The sequence below is a fragment of the Gymnoscopelus braueri genome, assembly GCF_963280865.1.
Source record: "Gymnoscopelus braueri genome assembly, chromosome: 15".
Classification (NCBI taxonomy): domain Eukaryota; kingdom Metazoa; phylum Chordata; class Actinopteri; order Myctophiformes; family Myctophidae; genus Gymnoscopelus; species Gymnoscopelus braueri.
Genome location: NC_137620.1, coordinates 12017859 through 12038221, shown reverse-complemented (window position 1 = coordinate 12038221; position 20363 = coordinate 12017859). Strand labels below are relative to the sequence as shown.

General features: G+C 40.6%; 2 protein-coding genes across 2 annotated transcripts; one reads left to right on the top strand and one right to left on the bottom strand.

The window, feature by feature from the left end:
- Window positions 1–1492: 1492 nt before the first annotated feature.
- On the bottom strand, window positions 1493–12562 carry LOC308101356 (butyrophilin subfamily 3 member A2-like; the record flags this gene model as incomplete). The annotated part of the gene is made up of 7 exons (XM_080450780.1): window positions 1493–2612; window positions 3939–4211; window positions 6150–6422; window positions 8365–8637; window positions 8883–9108; window positions 9169–9224; window positions 12469–12562. The coding sequence occupies 7 exons, from the start codon at window positions 12560–12562 to the stop codon at window positions 2545–2547; spliced, it is 1263 nt and encodes a 420-aa protein (XP_080306906.1). The 3' UTR covers window positions 1493–2544.
- Window positions 12563–14864: 2302 nt separating this feature from the next.
- LOC308101312 (uncharacterized protein) lies at window positions 14865–19505 on the top strand. Its single transcript, XM_080450736.1, has 6 exons — window positions 14865–15004; window positions 15553–15658; window positions 16543–16671; window positions 17146–17228; window positions 17767–17967; window positions 19091–19505. Exons 2-5 carry the CDS (start codon window positions 15565–15567, stop codon window positions 17947–17949), a joined length of 489 nt encoding a protein of 162 aa, XP_080306862.1. The 5' UTR covers window positions 14865–15004; window positions 15553–15564; the 3' UTR covers window positions 17950–17967; window positions 19091–19505.
- The last annotated feature ends 858 nt before the right edge of the window (window positions 19506–20363 follow it).

The following is a 20363-nucleotide window of genomic DNA, read 5'->3' as shown; positions in this document are numbered from 1 at the left end:
TGTTCGAGAAAGTGTAGATGCCGGGATGCTGGGTTACCTTGCAGAGCATTATGCCAATGTGCTGGTAATTGCGAAATGGCACACATGAATACATGTAGTTACTAAACACTAATCACAAAAAAACAGTAATGATCAAGAAGAAAATACATGAGAAGATAGAGTGTAAAACAAGCAAGAAGATGTAGAGTGCAAAATAAATAAGATGCAGAGAGTAAAATAAGAATATGCAGAGTAAAATAAATGAGAATATGCAGAGAGTTAGATAAATAAAGAAGATTCAAAGAGTACAATAAAAAAATTATGCAGAAAGTAAAATAAATAAGTGATGTAGAAATGAAAACAGAAGGTAGACTACAAAATACGGCAAGTTATGCACTGCATAACCTGTCGTATTGAGTCTGCATAATATGCAGACTGCCATGGTCAACTGTTTAAACAGCCATTTAGAATTTCTTCAACATGGTCCCTTCCTAAAAAGTTTAATAAACAAGCAAACAAATAAATAACCCCTTCTAGGATATATTAAGAAGCACTCAATGTACGTACCAAATTATACACTTTTATGACGTCCCCTTATGTTTTCTTTTGTGTCAACTGCTTTTAGGCGGTCACTTCCTGTTTAAAACCTTTTTGGGCACCCCTTGTAGGATGCGTTCAGATCACCCAAGGGACATTTGTACCACATTTCATGCTTTTATGAGATTCTGTAGGTATCTTGCATCATCTTTAAACACTGTAGGCGGCCATTTTCAATTTAGTCAATAACTCACTTCCTGTTTCAGATTATTTTTGGCACCCCTTCTAGGATGTGTTAGGATGACCCAAGGGACATATGTGCCAAATTGTATACTTTTTGGAGATTCTATAGGCTTTTTGAGTCAATCGCCAACACTGTAGGCGGCCATTTTCAATTTAGTCAATAACTCACTTCCTGTTGAAGACTTTTTTGGGCACCCCTTCTAGGATGTCTTAGGATGACCCAAGGGACATGTGTGACACATTTTATACTTTTTGGAGATTATTTAGTTGTCTTTTGAGTCAATCGACAACACTAGGCGGCCATTTTCAATTTGGTCAATAACTCACTTCCTGTTTCAGATTTTTTTGGGCTCCCCTTCTAGGATGTCTTAGGATGACCCAAAGGACATGTGTGCCACATTTTATGCTTTTTGGAGATTATTTTGGTGTCTTTTGAGTCAACGGTCAACAGTTTAGGTGGCCATTTTGGATTTTGTCCATAACTCACTTCCTGTTTAAGATTTTTTTGGGCACCCCTTCTAGGATGTTTTAGGATGACCCAAGGGACATCTGTATCAAATTTCATGCTTTTATCCGCCGCGTAACGATTTTTCACTTAGTACCCCCTACTAGTAACGGTATGTGTCTTGCTAGCTCAGGGACGTGTGCTTATGAATACCACCACTTTTCTAGGGAGACCCGCTGTGATTGGCCAGTAGTCGCTGTGATTGACAGCTATAGTTTTTGCAACTATGCCTAAACCTAACCTTAACCTCAGTAAAACTATGCCTAAACCTAACCTTAACCCTAACCTCAGTAAAACTATGCCTAAACCTAACCTTAACCCTAACCTCAGTAAAACTATGCCTGCCAGGGAGAAAATAAGATAATAAAAAAGGTAAGGCGGGTCGGTCCCATAACGTTGGTGGAATCCATAATAACGCCTCAGGGACACTTTGACACATAGACTGGGCGGACAGGGGAGCGAACCAAGAACCTCCTGATTCCCAGATGGCTTAAAGGTGGCTCAAGTATCGACTCTCAAAGAGATGAAATGCATTATGTTTTTTTTTGCCCCCCTGTGAGTGCTGATGCTCTATTTGTTTTGTTCTTTGTCACAACCGTACACCCAACATAGTTTAAAGGATTGGGAGCTTACTGTATTCGTACTTTCTTTCCCTTTCTTTTTGTTCCACATTTCAGCAGGCCACCAGTTTGACACCCCTGGCTTAAATTAATGTGGGGCAATAATAGCTTAGAACTGCTGGTTGGGTTGGTCGATGTCTAGTATTGACGGTTGGTCAGCAGGTAAGTGAACACTGTCACTGATAAATAAATAAACATGGAAGGCACTGCTCCCGATATCGAAATAATATGAATAAAAACTATTCATAGTGAACACTGTCACTGATAAATAAATAAACATGGAAGGCACAGCTCCCGATATTAAAATTAAGTAAATAAAACTATTCATAGTGAACACTGTCACTGATAAATATATAAACATGGAAGGCACTGCTCCCGATATCAAAATAATATGAATAAAAACTATTCATAGTGAACACTGTCACTGATAAATAAATAAACAAACATGGAAAGCACTGCTCCCGATATCAAAATAATATGAATAAAAACTATTCATAGTGAACACTGTCACTGATAAATAAATAAACATGGAAGGCACAGCTCCCGATATTAAAATGAAGTAAATAAAAACTATTCATAGTGAACACTGTCACTGATAAATATATAAACAATGACCTAATCAGTGGCATCAGTGCATATGAGGATGGCTTTCTTCTTCTTCTAGTCTTTCCTCTCTCCTAACATTGGACCCTTTTCCTTGACATCGCCATTCTCTTCACTTCCATTTGCTGTAACAGAAGACAACATTGACCACATGAATAATTCTTGTACTGTATCTGCTCTTTATGATACTCGTAAAGATTGTGCATGTTTTCAAAGTGGGGACCCCAAAAGTATGTTCAAAAGTAGCAGATAAAAAAGAGTGGTTTCATTGTTTTCAGTGAATGTTTGTCTTTACATTAACCACAATGAACTGCAGTAATACTGATCACATGGTGTTTCTAGTTTCTCTGAATCTGAGTTATATAATTTAGTTGTTCTGTACAAGTGCCTTTGTACTAGTCCCGTGTCATCGCTGAGGGGTAGGGGTAGACGAGTACATGTCCCCTCCGATACACGTGACGTCGCCAGTCTTCTTTCTTTTCACCTGACAACTTTCACCAGGAGGATGCAATGTGTGCCGAGGAACACGCTATTCGTCTCAGTTCAGCTTGTTCAGTGTGTGTGTGTGTGTGTGTGTGTGTATATGTGCGTGTGCGCGTGTGTTTAGTTCTACTCCCCCCTGTTGTGACTGACTGACAATGTGACTGAGTTGTTGTCGTCCTAGTCTAGTCTTCTTTGTCTTGTCCTATGTTTTTCTCTTTTCTCTTTCTTTTCTCTTTTCTTCGGACTATGCAAGGGTAATAACTGGATGGTGGGCTGGGCACACTACAAATCCCAAACCTATGAACAGGTGCCCTGACCAACCTGAGTAGGAGTTGCTAGTGCAGTGACAGAGATCACCCTCAATGCCCGGTTTAAAGGCGCGGCCACGTTGGATACACTGCAGAGGATTAAAGCCCTATAGTTTCTGTGGTGGTGGGCATGAACTCTACCTCTATAGTTATATAAATCATCTGACATGTTACATAAACTGAATAACACCTTAGTTAAAAGTGTCTTAATAGCCTGTAGTTTAAGGACAATTAAAGTTTATTTAGCATTGGTGAAAATATGATTTAAAAATAAAAATATATATATACACAATTCTATTCCAGCTACCATTAGGACTTCACATTTATTCAGAACCGTTCCAATTCATGTTTAGCCAAAATATGACAAAGTATGAAGTATGTATAACTGATGGAGGCCTTTTTGCTGGACTCTGGAGGGCCCAGGCCTATAAAAGTGAATGTGGGTTACTGACTGACTGCCTTACTGACTCACTGATGGACTATTATATTCAATCATATTATTGAACTAATATGTTACAGTATGTGAAGGCAAACTCGACTGGAGCGAATGTGAAAAGAACGACTCATATTTGTGAACTTGTGCCAAGGTTTTAATAAACTAATTACTCTGTTTAGCAGAATTAATTCTGACATCTTGTGAGCGATGGAAACGTTCATTACCTGGGATGACACTGTGTATCTCAACAGTGTGGTTGATGTGTGGTAGGTGGACCCTGCAGGTCACGTTCCCTGCTCGCCTCACCGTCACGTTCCTCTGGACAGCGTAGCAGTGGCTGGAACCTCTGACTGTCACTGAGGGTTCAGCAGGGAGGAGGTTTCCCCCACTGTCCAGCCAAGACACCTCAGGTTGTGGATACCAGCACCCGGAATCACATGTCAAAGCAAAGACGTCGTCTTTTAGTCCAATTAAGATCACTGGCTGAGACACAGCGCCTGCAAAAACAAATAAACACAATCAATCAATCCATCCATCCATCCATCCCCCCAATCAATAAATCAATCCATCCATCCATCCACCCCCCCAGTCAATCAATCCATCCATCCTCCCTCCCCCAACTCTATCTCGCTCTCCCTCTGCAGTTGCAGTTCACAAGTCAAATTTGAGATATCTTGCAAAAGAAAAAAAAAAAAAAGTTTAAAGCCAACTTCCCATCAACGTTCTGAAAACTAAACCTTACCAACTCTGAGCTGGATCAAACTGCTGCTGTGCAGGGTTGGAAGAAAACACTTGAACGATCCCTCGTCTGAGAGGGATCGTTCAAGTGTTCACTGTTCACTGCTCCCGATATCAAAATAATATGAATAAAAACTATTCATAGTGAACACTGTCACTGATAAATAAATAAACATGGAAGGCACAGCTCCCGATATTAAAATGAAGTAAATAAAAACTATTCATAGTGAACACTGTCACTGATAAATATATAAACAATGACCTAATCAGTGGCATCAGTGCATATGAGGATGGCTTTCTTCTTCTTCTAGTCTTTCCTCTCTCCTAACATTGGACCCTTTTCCTTGACATCGCCATTCTCTTCACTTCCATTTGCTGTAACAGAAGACAACATTGACCACATGAATAATTCTTGTACTGTATCTGCTCTTTATGATACTCGTAAAGATTGTGCATGTTTTCAAAGTGGGGACCCCAAAAGTATGTTCAAAAGTAGCAGATAAAAAAGAGTGGTTTCATTGTTTTCAGTGAATGTTTGTCTTTACATTAACCACAATGAACTGCAGTAATACTGATCACATGGTGTTTCTAGTTTCTCTGAATCTGAGTTATATAATTTAGTTGTTCTGTACAAGTGCCTTTGTACTAGTCCCGTGTCATCGCTGAGGGGTAGGGGTAGACGAGTACATGTCCCCTCCGATACACGTGACGTCGCCAGTCTTCTTTCTTTTCACCTGACAACTTTCACCAGGAGGATGCAATGTGTGCCGAGGAACACGCTATTCGTCTCAGTTCAGCTTGTTCAGTGTGTGTGTGTGTGTGTGTGTATATGTGCGTGTGCGCGTGTGTTTAGTTCTACTCCCCCCTGTTGTGACTGACTGACAATGTGACTGAGTTGTTGTCGTCCTAGTCTAGTCTTCTTTGTCTTGTCCTATGTTTTTCTCTTTTCTCTTTCTTTTCTCTTTTCTTCGGACTATGCAAGGGTAATAACTGGATGGTGGGCTGGGCACACTACAAATCCCAAACCTATGAACAGGTGCCCTGACCAACCTGAGTAGGAGTTGCTAGTGCAGTGACAGAGATCACCCTCAATGCCCGGTTTAAAGGCGCGGCCACGTTGGATACACTGCAGAGGATTAAAGCCCTATAGTTTCTGTGGTGGTGGGCATGAACTCTACCTCTATAGTTATATAAATCATCTGACATGTTACATAAACTGAATAACACCTTAGTTAAAAGTGTCTTAATAGCCTGTAGTTTAAGGACAATTAAAGTTTATTTAGCATTGGTGAAAATATGATTTAAAAATAAAAATATATATATACACAATTCTATTCCAGCTACCATTAGGACTTCACATTTATTCAGAACCGTTCCAATTCATGTTTAGCCAAAATATGACAAAGTATGAAGTATGTATAACTGATGGAGGCCTTTTTGCTGGACTCTGGAGGGCCCAGGCCTATAAAAGTGAATGTGGGTTACTGACTGACTGCCTTACTGACTCACTGATGGACTATTATATTCAATCATATTATTGAACTAATATGTTACAGTATGTGAAGGCAAACTCGACTGGAGCGAATGTGAAAAGAACGACTCATATTTGTGAACTTGTGCCAAGGTTTTAATAAACTAATTACTCTGTTTAGCAGAATTAATTCTGACATCTTGTGAGCGATGGAAACGTTCATTACCTGGGATGACACTGTGTATCTCAACAGTGTGGTTGATGTGTGGTAGGTGGACCCTGCAGGTCACGTTCCCTGCTCGCCTCACCGTCACGTTCCTCTGGACAGCGTAGCAGTGGCTGGAACCTCTGACTGTCACTGAGGGTTCAGCAGGGAGGAGGTTTCCCCCACTGTCCAGCCAAGACACCTCAGGTTGTGGATACCAGCACCCGGAATCACATGTCAAAGCAAAGACGTCGTCTTTTAGTCCAATTAAGATCACTGGCTGAGACACAGCGCCTGCAAAAACAAATAAACACAATCAATCAATCCATCCATCCATCCATCCCCCCAATCAATAAATCAATCCATCCATCCATCCACCCCCCCAGTCAATCAATCCATCCATCCTCCCTCCCCCAACTCTATCTCGCTCTCCCTCTGCAGTTGCAGTTCACAAGTCAAATTTGAGATATCTTGCAAAAGAAAAAAAAAAAAAAGTTTAAAGCCAACTTCCCATCAACGTTCTGAAAACTAAACCTTACCAACTCTGAGCTGGATCAAACTGCTGCTGTGCAGGGTTGGAAGAAAACACTTGAACGATCCCTCGTCTGAGAGGGATCGTTCAAGTGTTCACTGTTCACTGCTCCCGATATCAAAATAATATGAATAAAAACTATTCATAGTGAACACTGTCACTGATAAATAAATAAACATGGAAGGCACAGCTCCCGATATTAAAATGAAGTAAATAAAAACTATTCATAGTGAACACTGTCACTGATAAATATATAAACAATGACCTAATCAGTGGCATCAGTGCATATGAGGATGGCTTTCTTCTTCTTCTAGTCTTTCCTCTCTCCTAACATTGGACCCTTTTCCTTGACATCGCCATTCTCTTCACTTCCATTTGCTGTAACAGAAGACAACATTGACCACATGAATAATTCTTGTACTGTATCTGCTCTTTATGATACTCGTAAAGATTGTGCATGTTTTCAAAGTGGGGACCCCAAAAGTATGTTCAAAAGTAGCAGATAAAAAAGAGTGGTTTCATTGTTTTCAGTGAATGTTTGTCTTTACATTAACCACAATGAACTGCAGTAATACTGATCACATGGTGTTTCTAGTTTCTCTGAATCTGAGTTATATAATTTAGTTGTTCTGTACAAGTGCCTTTGTACTAGTCCCGTGTCATCGCTGAGGGGTAGGGGTAGACGAGTACATGTCCCCTCCGATACACGTGACGTCGCCAGTCTTCTTTCTTTTCACCTGACAACTTTCACCAGGAGGATGCAATGTGTGCCGAGGAACACGCTATTCGTCTCAGTTCAGCTTGTTCAGTGTGTGTGTGTGTGTGTGTGTGTGTATATGTGCGTGTGCGCGTGTGTTTAGTTCTACTCCCCCCTGTTGTGACTGACTGACAATGTGACTGAGTTGTTGTCGTCCTAGTCTAGTCTTCTTTGTCTTGTCCTATGTTTTTCTCTTTTCTCTTTCTTTTCTCTTTTCTTCGGACTATGCAAGGGTAATAACTGGATGGTGGGCTGGGCACACTACAAATCCCAAACCTATGAACAGGTGCCCTGACCAACCTGAGTAGGAGTTGCTAGTGCAGTGACAGAGATCACCCTCAATGCCCGGTTTAAAGGCGCGGCCACGTTGGATACACTGCAGAGGATTAAAGCCCTATAGTTTCTGTGGTGGTGGGCATGAACTCTACCTCTATAGTTATATAAATCATCTGACATGTTACATAAACTGAATAACACCTTAGTTAAAAGTGTCTTAATAGCCTGTAGTTTAAGGACAATTAAAGTTTATTTAGCATTGGTGAAAATATGATTTAAAAATAAAAATATATATATACACAATTCTATTCCAGCTACCATTAGGACTTCACATTTATTCAGAACCGTTCCAATTCATGTTTAGCCAAAATATGACAAAGTATGAAGTATGTATAACTGATGGAGGCCTTTTTGCTGGACTCTGGAGGGCCCAGGCCTATAAAAGTGAATGTGGGTTACTGACTGACTGCCTTACTGACTCACTGATGGACTATTATATTCAATCATATTATTGAACTAATATGTTACAGTATGTGAAGGCAAACTCGACTGGAGCGAATGTGAAAAGAACGACTCATATTTGTGAACTTGTGCCAAGGTTTTAATAAACTAATTACTCTGTTTAGCAGAATTAATTCTGACATCTTGTGAGCGATGGAAACGTTCATTACCTGGGATGACACTGTGTATCTCAACAGTGTGGTTGATGTGTGGTAGGTGGACCCTGCAGGTCACGTTCCCTGCTCGCCTCACCGTCACGTTCCTCTGGACAGCGTAGCAGTGGCTGGAACCTCTGACTGTCACTGAGGGTTCAGCAGGGAGGAGGTTTCCCCCACTGTCCAGCCAAGACACCTCAGGTTGTGGATACCAGCACCCGGAATCACATGTCAAAGCAAAGACGTCGTCTTTTAGTCCAATTAAGATCACTGGCTGAGACACAGCGCCTGCAAAAACAAATAAACACAATCAATCAATCCATCCATCCATCCATCCCCCCAATCAATAAATCAATCCATCCATCCATCCACCCCCCCAGTCAATCAATCCATCCATCCTCCCTCCCCCAACTCTATCTCGCTCTCCCTCTGCAGTTGCAGTTCACAAGTCAAATTTGAGATATCTTGCAAAAGAAAAAAAAAAAAAAGTTTAAAGCCAACTTCCCATCAACGTTCTGAAAACTAAACCTTACCAACTCTGAGCTGGATCAAACTGCTGCTGTGCAGGGTTGGAAGAAAACACTTGAACGATCCCTCGTCTGAGAGTTGCACCCTGGACAGCTTCAGTGAGACGTTACCATGAGGCAACTCCTCTGCAAAAAGGGACGTCCTCTGTTGGTACAGCGGGTTCAGAGAGTGGGAAACCTCATGCCCCTGTTGTCTGACGTGCGCGTACACTGGCTTCAGGTCGGGTCTCGACTACTCCACCGTCTTCTTGGCCACATTGATAGACGGCTCAATTTGGCAAGGAAGGGTCACGTCCTCCCCTGCTTTGGCCAGGATGGCCTGAGAGGGGCCGATCACCTGATGTCCTCCTTAAAACAAAAACAAAACCAGAATCAGAATAGTCTTTACTGTCGCATAACAGGTTTACAGGTGTAAAACACAGTGGGTGAAATTCGTTTTTGTGCATGCACCATAATTTTTGCCGTTTCCAGAAAGAAAAATTATAACGGCCTAGTGTAGTGATATTAATCCTTAATGTTTTTTTCTTTATTTACATGTATGCTGTTTGTCTGGTACAGAGATGCTAAGTATATGTTACTTAGATAGTATGTTATAGACAGTTGCTACGTGTGATGTCTACCTGCTATACTAGTTACTTTGTAGCACTTAATTGCTTTCCTAGCACTCTATTTACGCAACTGCCTACTGTTCCTTGTTCATGTTGGGATTAATGATGTAATGGTGTTTTGGGCATTGAACATTAGGCCAGCCACAATTATGACTGACAATTATTTGAGATCATCTCAATTGTGCTGCATAACTGCTATATTGTTTAAATTCACGTATGTTTTTTGTTTTTTTTAAGGGGGGGGGGGGTGAACACCTTTCTAAGGGAGATTAAGAAGTGATAAATACCTCCCCCTTGGCCTCCTGAAAGGTGGATTTTCAGGCCTGTTTTAAAGTAAGCCAGCTAGTGATCCACATTTTTTAATGGATGGGGTCAGGGCATTCCACACTTGGGTGGCAGTGCTGTAGATGTAATTTCCATTGCCAAGTGACCAATTTGTAATTGTATACAAAACATTCCAAACATTCCTGACACAACAACAGCAAAGGGCTGGTGCTGGCTCTAAGCTATGTTTTTTTCTGTAAAGTTGGTTGTAAATCTTGGTAGTTGTGGGTTGTGAGTTTTTGGGGCTTGTTTCTAAAGTGTGGTTGCTTATTTGGGCTTGTTTCTAAAGTGTGGTTGCTTATTTGGGCTGGTTTCTGAAGTGTGGTTGCTTATTTGGGCTTGTTTCTAAAGTGCAGTTGCTTATTTGGGCTTGTTTCTGAGGTGTAGTTGCTTATTTGGGCTTGTTTCTGAAGTGTAGTTGCTTATTTGGGCTTGTTTCTAAAGTGCAGTTGCTTATTTGGGCTTGTTTCTGAGGTGTAGTTGCTTATTTGGGCTTGTTTCTGAAGTGTAGTTGCTTATTTGGGCTTGTTTCTAAAGTGTAGTTGCTTATTTGGGCTTGTTTCTAAAGTGTAGTTGCTTATTTGGGCTTGTTTCTAAAGTGCGGTTGCTTATTTGGGATAGTTTCCTAATGTGCTTTAGGTTTATAAACCGGTGGTTCTTAAACATTTTCATGGCAAGGACCCCCAGATAGGGATTAGTATGCATTTGTCCGCAGAGCCCCCATCTGGAAATATTTTTTGTGAGGGATGCGTTGTGAGCTTGTAGATCGGCTATTTTCAAATAGCCGTAGCCTAGGCACTTCTTTTGATTGATTGATTGATGTTTGATTGATGTACTTTATTTAGTAAGACATGAGAAACAGTACATGGAAGTACAATTCACAATACAAGGTCTACTAAACTGGATAACTCATAAAAGCACTAAGCTTGTTTAAAATGAGTTCCCACGCACACAAATAATGATGACATATAAGAGACAGACAGCTTTACACTACTATACAGAACGTCATACGATCAGCTTACAGGTTACTGGTATTAAACATAAGAAATATGTACGAGAAAAACGTTCGAGGGGGTAAACCGCTCTAAAAGATCACTTACAGGTGGCTGCAATTTGTAACTGGCCCCTGTAAAAAATCCAAGCTTATCATCAGGTTTGCGAGGTTTTCTCTCGCAAAACCTGGCAACACTCGCTGGCAGTAAGATATGGCATTGCTTCTCAAAGTGGGGTCTGGGGACCCTCAGGGGTCCTTGCGGGGGTACCAGGGGGTCCCGAGCAAAAGTAGTGAATATAGCATCACAATAATTTTAACCACTTTATCCATTCATATGTTGGCTAGGCTATTAAAAAATAGCAGATATACAAGCTCACAGCACGGCACTGTACATCATTAAAATCTTCTCTTCCGGGGGGTCCCTGGCACAAAACATTTTCAGATGGGGGTCTGCGGCCACATCACATGCATTCATTTAGGGGTCCTTGACATGAAAAGGTTTGAGAACCACTGAGTTATGGGACTTCCCAGCCAGGGATGATGATAATGATATAGATGATATATAGAAAGATAATGAAAATATATTATTCTGGAATTGGTCACTTTCGGTGCCGTTTCCACAGCAGAAAACCATCCGTTCCTTTTTTTTATTTCAATGAATCAAGTTACAGCCGTCTGCCAGCCTGCAGATGACTGGGTCATGGATGCTATATTGATAATTCTCATCACCAAATGCATAGTCTCAGGTACTGTCATATATCTCACGTGAGTAGTACTGTACTGAAATTGGGAGAACGCCTCTCCTACTGCACAAAAGCTGTCTTTTATATTGTGAGCTTGTAGATCTTTTTTTTTTTTGTGACAACTGCATGGCATAACATACAGCAAGGTCCACCTTCCAAGCAGGCGTGATTCAGCCAGTGGAGACAGTCAGGGGCGCGGTTTGAATTCCCGTGGGCAAGGTAGGGTTTGGCACCTTCCAAATCACGCGCCAGGGAGAGCAGAGCAGCTGAGAGCACGTAGACCACGTACAGTACTAGCCATGGATTCACGACGTTCGTCCGTCACGAGCGTCATGGATGAACTTGAACCTGGTGTTTGCACTTTCTCCATTTACAACCCGTACATCTACATAAACGTTCAGATTTCAAATATAAGGTGCTGACCTCATGGCCACGGATGTTACAATTATGTTCGGCCCCTCAGAAGTACCCGTTTCTTCCGTATACATAAAAAAAAAAGCATTTTTATCCGATCGGTGGCTATTTTCTCCATATGCTTTCAACTACGCGACCTTATCGGTTGAGGGGTGTATTGCACGCTGATACATTATAACTATGCGAAAATGGCCACCGATCGGTTTAAAATGCTTTTTATTGCACAATACGGAAGCTACGGGTACTTCTGAGGGCCCGAACATATTTGTAGCATCCGTGGCCATGAGATAAGTACTTTATATTTTAAATCTGAACGTTTATGTAGATGTACGGGTTGCAAATGGAGAAAGTGCAAACACCAGGTTGAAGTTCACCCATGACGGTCGTGTATACATGGCTACAGTAACCCGTTCTTTAAACCCCAGCTGCTTTACCTGTCAGTAACTCGGCTGTAAATAACTTATTATATTGTATGCATTTCAACGTCTACTCTAGACAGCGCAGCTTACCTTCCACATGCGTGTTGCTGATCAATATCAGGAAAGTGTGGAAATTAATCCATGACTTCACACTCACGGTGCCAGTGGACATTTGGAGCAACATGCCGTACTTCGAACACATGTGTTTGCTGTGTTCCCTTTCCTGCCTGTAGAAACTTTGTCCAAGCCTTGCGTACAATTTGGATCACACTTGTGAGAGAGACGAGATGACCGCAAGTATAGTCTAGCGATGGTTGTGTGTTGTGTCACCTGATCTACTATGAGTATGAATCACAGCTGTGTTCCGTAAGCAACGATAACGGAGCAACGGTGGACGATCTCTTCAGAATAAGAGTACCCTCTAGATTCCATTGAAAAACGGTTAATTTGCACATTAAAACTATAAGCATTTAAACGACATATTGTGTTTCTATACAACACATATTATGTTTCTGTGTAACAAGAAGGGATTTAAAACATTAATAATTTATCTAAATGGATAAGTGCTGTTCAAAGGAGTGCATACCCTGCTGAAAAAACCAGCACAAACCAGCTTATGGTGGTTGCTGGTTTTAGCTGGTTTTAGCTGGTATTAGCTGGTCTTAGCTGGTCTTAAGCTGGTTTAGATGGCATACCAGGCTGGACAAGCTGGTCAGGCTGGTCAGGCTGGTTTGCCAGTGTAGTTGGTTAGCTGGTCACTAAGCTGGATTCTGCTGGTCTTTGCTGGTCAGCCAGCTGGCTGGCTGGACTGACCAGCAAAGCCAAGCTGGTAGCTGGTCTTTGCTGGTCAAATGGGTGGACTGCCCAGCAAAGACCAGCTTACCAGCTAGACTTAGCTGGTCAGATGGCTGGACACTGGACAGACCAGCAACCAAGCTTAGCAGCTGGTCAAGTTTGGTTAGATCAGTGGTTCTCAACATGTGGATCGGGACTCCCAGGGGGGTCCCCACGTGATTTGGGGGTGGTCCCCAGATGACAGTGAAGTGATAATTTAAGGACCTTTAAGACCTTTTTAGTACCTAAAAAAAACCACCATTACTGCATCAAAAGTAATCAACAAACTATACTATAAAAAAATGTCAAACATTGGCCAAATTGTCTAACAATAATAATAATATAAGAAAACATTTTGAAAATAGCAGATCTACAAGCTCACAACACCTTCCTTGCGAGGCGTTGTGAGCTTGAAGATCTGCTATTTTCACAATAGAGTCAAACTAAACGTAATGCATCAACTCCTACATTCCAAGTGCTTTAAGGGTGGGGGGTCCCCAGTTCAAATATGATTATTTTGGGACGTCGCGGCCTGAAAGGGTTGAGGACCACTGGGTTAGATCACGTGTGTGTTTCCCAAAACAGTGGGTCGGGGCCCATTTGTGGGTCATGTACACATCACGAGGAAAGATCCTTTTTTTTGTTTCCTACAAAAATATATTACTATATTATTTCAAAACATTTCCCACCCAAAAATCTAAAATCTTCATCAATAAAAAAAACAAATAAATACAAAATCTAAGAAATTCCATCAATTAATAAAAAAAAGCATGCAGTGAAAATAGCAGATCTACAAGCGTTGTGAGCTTGCAGATCTGCTATTTTAACTAGTTTGGATCCCGGGGAGACATCATACCTGCCATTAGACTGTGAAGATTTTCTTCTGTTACAATTGCCCCCCCCCCCCAGTATATACAGTATATTGTATTGTATTGTATTGTATTGTATTGTATTGTATTGTATTGTATTGTATTGTATTGTATTGCATTGTATTTTACTTTACATTTCTTGTCCTTTGCTTGTGATGTGACATAAATATTATATTTAATAATAATAATAAGTGTAATAATAATAATAATAATAATAATAATAATAATAATGTATTATTATTATCATGACAACATTCATCCAAACTTATTTACTTAATTTCGCAATTGGCAAATAATATGCTAGTTTGATTCTAAATAACACTTTTTTTTGCTATGGTTACCAAAATGAACAGATCTACAGATCTACATCTTGTCGCAATTTGACGTGTTGTGAGCTTGTACATCTGTTTTTACAGAGAAGTGGGCCCTTTATGGGCCCTGAGCAGTGTTGCCATATCTGCTTATAATAAGTGACTTTGGTCTTGTTTTTCTGTAAAGTTGCTTGTAAATATTAGTGAAATATTTCACTTATTATTTTTGAATAGCAGATCTACAAGCTCACAATGTGTTGCAAATGCGACGCACTGTGAGCTTGTAGATCGGCTATTTTCAAATAGGTTTAAAGTGCAAATGTCGCTTCTTTTGGGCTTAATTTTTTTCACAGACCTGGCTGCTTATTTCTCTCACAAAATCTGGCAACACTGTCTCAGCAGGCTCGCGACCCTTGAACTCTATGTCCGCGACCGCTCGAGATGCGCGGGGAGAACGAATGCTGTCTGACAGTCGAGCTGCCTCCCTGCAGGCTGGAGCTCTCACTTCAATAGAAAGTTAGATAAATTGCGTTGCTTTGGATTCATCTAAAATAATTATAAACCGGCTTCAGAGAAGATAAAAGAAAGAAGAAGAAGCGGCGGACATTTTAGGTGAGTGTTGACACACAGAAATACTATTTATGTAGGCGTTTTAGGCTACTATTACTGTATTGAAGTGCGTAGGCTGCTGTGTTCGAAGTCAATCACAAGTGACTCATGTCATGACCCAACTCTACACATTTAGTTATTTAATTTGTCTTGATAAAGGGATTATGACAATAATTACAATAAATTATTGTGGGAATATACAATATAATTTATACTATAGGCCACTACTGCTTGCCTGTGTGCCGCTCAAAACTAAATTCAGAATATGACGTCTGTGTGTGTGTGTGTGTGTGTGTGTGTGTGTGTGTGTGTGTGTGTGTGTGTGTGTGTGTGTGTGTGTGTGTGTGTGTGTGTGTGGACACATGCTTTCAGTGATGAAGCTACAGAGTGTTTTAATATCCCGTGAACTCTGAACATTAATGATTCCCTTGTCTGTCTGTCTGTCTGTCTGTGTGTGTGTGTGTGTGTGTGTGTGTGTGTGTGTGTGTGTGTGTGTGTGTGTGTGTGTGTGTGTGTGTGTGTGTTATTATTACACATTTCTTTGGCTGCAGTGGCCAAAATGAATGGTTTGCAGCCCTACTAAAAGAGAAAAAGGAAGAGAGAACCATTATGTGTTATGCCCCCCCCCTCCCACAAAGAGAAGAAAACAGTTTGAAGGTAAAGTGATATTGTTTTGTTAAATGTTAAAGTAATCATTGCTTGTTCAGTAACAGGGGTCTCCCAGACTCTCCACCTCTTTAGTAAGCCGAAAATGCATTTCCAGGAATACCAAATTTAACCAATCAGAACTCATACAGGATACAGGATAAATAAGTTACAATTGGAAGTGATGACACAAAGAAGTGGGCATACAAAATTTGAACCCATTTAGACCAGGAACGCATCTGTGTAATTGTTTTGATTTCTTTGGCTAGACCTTTGGCTTCAAAAATAGCAGATCTACAAGCTCATAGCGCGACACCGAGTGGCGCGCTATGAGCATGTAGATCTGCTATTTTTGAAAATCTTTGAATATATATGTTTTAAAGTGAACATTTGTACCTCAAATCTTTTTCCTTTTATGTTCAAAAAACTTTTAGGATTTAGAGAGCATTTTTAGAATCGGCCCCAGGTCTTAATGGGTTAAAGCTGCACTATGTAACTTTCCTCTTCTACCCCGGATTTGAACCCGGTTTCCTGAGCAAGTGCTGTAACCTTTTACCATTGAGCTAATAGAGCCTGCCTGCTTGCTCAGGTGATACATTGAATCTTGACCATCAGATCAAAATTCATGTCAGATCCTGTGTCTAGGTGAGACATGACCTTTGACACTATCTAAATGTCTCAATAGAAGAGCAGGGAGACTAAATACAACCACCCGAATTATATAAGTTATATTGTATTATTTGTATTAACATACTCTAACATACAGATTGTATAAGTTATATTGTATTAATATACTCTACGATACAGGTTGCATAAAATTACATTTTATTCCACTTTAACTTTCTAACAAAAAACATCTTGTTTTATCCAAAATATATTACTTGCACTACCTTTAGACTCTGACTCGTCTGAATACGGTGGAGATGCTGTTGTTCCCCAAGCTATCCACGACGAAATGTCAAGTACAGTCATACCCAGAAGAAGGCCAAAGAGTTGGAGCTGGACCTACAGCATCTTAAAACTAAGTAAGCAATGACTAATGTTAACGAAACAGTTGCATGAGTTTGCTCTTCTCTTTTTGTATATATCGATATGTTGGTTATTTGTTCTCATGTTCTTTTTTACTTAGATCTTGACCACAAATGTTAAAAAACATTATATAGAAAGCATGTTAAATGGAGTGGACAGATGCTAGGCTCATTATTAAACTGGTATCCTACTAAGGCATACATCAATTCAGTTTTTATTTTTTATTTTTCCGTACCCTGTTCATGCTTTAAGATGCAACAAATTAGAGATTGCAAAACAGAAACTGGAGGAAGGGCCTCAATATAGCTCTGCAGCAAAGCCTGACATCCCTGCTGCAGATAAGCAAACCAGTGACAGCATAGGTGTGTTTAGACAGTGATACTGTTCTACGGAAAATGGTGACAATGTGTACAATATAAGTACTGTGATACTGCCAAAAGGAGCTTAAATATGATTCTCTACATTTTCAGTTGCAACTTCCTCCGTTTCCTCTTCCCCCGAGTCAGACGATTTGGCATCGACACCTGGGATGTTTGACGGCAACGGTGACAAGGTATTGAAGAAACATACTGTGTAGGACAGTGGTTCTTAAAAGTGGGGTTCCACAGTGTCCCCAGCTAAATAAGAAACAGTTATCATTTCAAAAATAGGCAACGTGTCATGATGCATCGTGAGCTTGTAGATCAGCTATGTTTTGCTATTTTTGAACTATTTTTGAACAGTTTTGCCTATGGCATGAACAAAATAGGGATGCCGGGTGGAAAAGGTTAATTTCACTACTATTTTACCAGCTAGAATGTAATCCAATGACAATGTACTGTATAAGAATTACTTCAACTCTCCCCACCTACAGTATAGACAGTTGTAGAATTCTGTACTAAATGTAATCCAACAATTAACATCTTCTCTATTGGAGGTCCATGGCACCAACTCTTTTCTAAATGGGTCCACATTTGGGGGTCCTTGAAAATGTAATTTCTTTACAGTAAATTCTGTTTGAAGTGGGCCTGCTTTTGTCAAAAATGAGTCTGAAATGTCATGGTAAAATGTTTTTTAATTTCTAAAACATGTGTTGTTTTCTTCTGTTTCAGGTCCACATTGGCTCTGGTGTGTGGCTCGAAAAGGAGATCTGGAAGATGGTGGCAGCAAACACCAAGGACTCCCTGTTCATGAAGGAGCTTGCTGTTGCCATTTGGGGGACAACAACCCTGAAGACCATGCAGGAGCCTTACAAAGAATGCCCCACTAGCAAGGGGGAGGCCAAACCCCCCTGACCGCAGGACTCAGAAGAGGTATGTTTACTGAGGGGTGGGGGGGTTCATTATGACTTGATCTCATAATTCAATCTGCTCTGTGCATGACTGTAGTTCTCTTTTCCAGAAGGTGGAATTCCCGTTAGCGTTACCTGTTCAGTTTTTCATACCTTCATTTGGTTGTCTCAGCAGCATACTGTTTCAACCAGAAACACATATGGAGATGTTGGTTGTAGCCAATCAAATGAAGCTATGAAAAACTGATCGGGAAACGGGAATGTCACCTTCTGGAAAAGAGATTATATTAAGCTTATTAATCAATCATAAAAGAAAATACTCTATTGTAATAAAATCGATTTTATGGCTGAAAGAAATGCCGATCTACAAGCTTGCAACTCGTTGGACGTGTTGTGAGCTTGTAGATCAAAAAAGTAATCAATAGAATAATCGCAAGTAGAATAATTGGTAGTGGCAGCCCTACATGCATGTTTGGCAGGGGTAGCTTTTTCCCCCAAATTGTTGTTGTCCATTGTAGCCATCTGACTTATTGCCTGCCCACTGTCCACCCACCTTTTTCATTCAAATGCATGTTTTCTAACTGAACTGAAACACGGGGTTAAAAAAACACTTCACCCCATTTTCAACTCATCTTCATATAATTGGTCCTCACTAATACACATTTTAAGATGGCACCATTTATGTCTACTCACTCTGTGTTTCGTTGATAGGTCGTGGACAGTTTAGAAACCTGCCTACCTTTGACATCATCGGTAGGCAGGTTTGGTCATTTAGAACAACTTTATTTGTTCATTATTAATGCAAGAACAATGGCTTCTACTTCTGCATGCAAACTTTCCAGGTAGAGACACACTGTAGTTTCTATTAGCTTGGAATCTCCATTGGTGATGTCACTGGTAGGCAGGTTTCTGAACTGTCCACATTCCACCAATGAGTGGCAGAACGAGTAGACAGAAATGGTGCCATTGTATAATGAACATTAGCGAGGATCAGTTAGTTATATGAAGATAAGGTTGAAAATGGGTGAAGTTTAAGTTACTTTAAGTTTTTCTCAAAACATCACAATTCATTTAACTCACCCCATGCAGTATATTGCTAATTATATTTGTTTTATTGTTGGGGGTTCTTGTTTGTTTTCTTTCAGACTGTTTCCATTGGTGGCTGCAGGGGCAGAACATTCTCACAAAGAGGAAGGCCATGGACCATGGCCAGGACATCAATAGAAAGGACAAGAAATTGTGTGTCTGTGTAGGGGGGGGTTGATATGGGGGTAATGCTTTATAGCGCCACCAGCAGGCCGATTTTTGCAAGACACATTTTTGGCTGCAACTTTACAGATGTTTTCCAAACATCACACACATCGGTATACAGTATCTCCATAGTCATGTAATCAAGACGGATCTGTCCGATTTTTCATATTCTCTCACTCTTTTCCAGTCATTTGAACACTGTGTGTGTGTTAGTGTGTTCCTCAGGTTGAAGTTCATGTATTTATGTGTTTATTTATACATTTATTTGTTATTTAAATGTTGTTTTTGAGGTTTTTTTTATAAGTGTTTAATAAATTATTGTTATGTATGAAATTGATACATGATTATTTATGACTTTGTGGATTTTGCTCACTTTTATATAGGCTACTGTAGGCTACTGTTTTTTAAATATACCACGTGCTGTGGGCACCTGGCTGAAATTCACCATGATCATGCATCCTCTCCAGCAAAGTTGGTCACTGCATATCCAGAATACACCTGAATACACATAAATACCAGATAGCAGCTTAAACCAGCTTAAACCAGCTACCAGCTAAACCATCATAAATACCAGCTACCAGCTTAAACCAGCTAAACCATCATAAATACCAGCTACCAGCTTAAACCAGCTAAACCATCAAAAATACCAGCTACCAGCTTAAACCAGCTAAACCATCAAAAATACCAGCTACCAGCTTAAACCAGCTAAACCATCATAAATACCAGCTACCAGCTTAAACCAGCTAAACCATCAAAAATACCAGCTACCAGCTTAAACCAGCTACCAGTTTAAACCAGCAAAACCTACCACCTTAAGCTGGTCAACCACCAAGACCAGCTTAAGGTGTGTTTTGGACGTCCAAAACACACCTTAAGGTGGTCAACCACCAAGACCAGCTAAAACCAGCTGGTCCAGCTTAGGCTGGTCTAAGCTGGTTTTTTCAGCAGGGTAGCCTATACAAATTGGACACTGGACAGGAGACGGTGCTTAGTACCGGAACTTCTGAGGTACGCACGCGTTCGGGGAGACCCCCTCTACACCGCCACACTCTCCGCTAAGCGGGAGAGGTGTATTTTGAAAAGTGGCGGGCCGTCCAGTGAGGTCAGGGGTCAGAAAAGGGCCGTTTTCAGACAATAGTGTATACAAATTGGACACTGGACAGGAGA

Bases quoted from the DNA above. Each gene is read 5' to 3' on its own strand.
- LOC308101312 (XM_080450736.1), top strand. From the start codon at position 15,565: ATGGTTTGCAGCCCTACTAAAAGAGAAAAAGGAAGAGAGAACCATTAT. The intron at 16,672-17,145 runs GTAAGCAATGAC...CTACATTTTCAG, and splicing joins CTACAGCATCTTAAAACTAA to TTGCAACTTCCTCCGTTTCC. The intron at 17,229-17,766 runs GTATTGAAGAAA...CTTCTGTTTCAG, and splicing joins TTGACGGCAACGGTGACAAG to GTCCACATTGGCTCTGGTGT.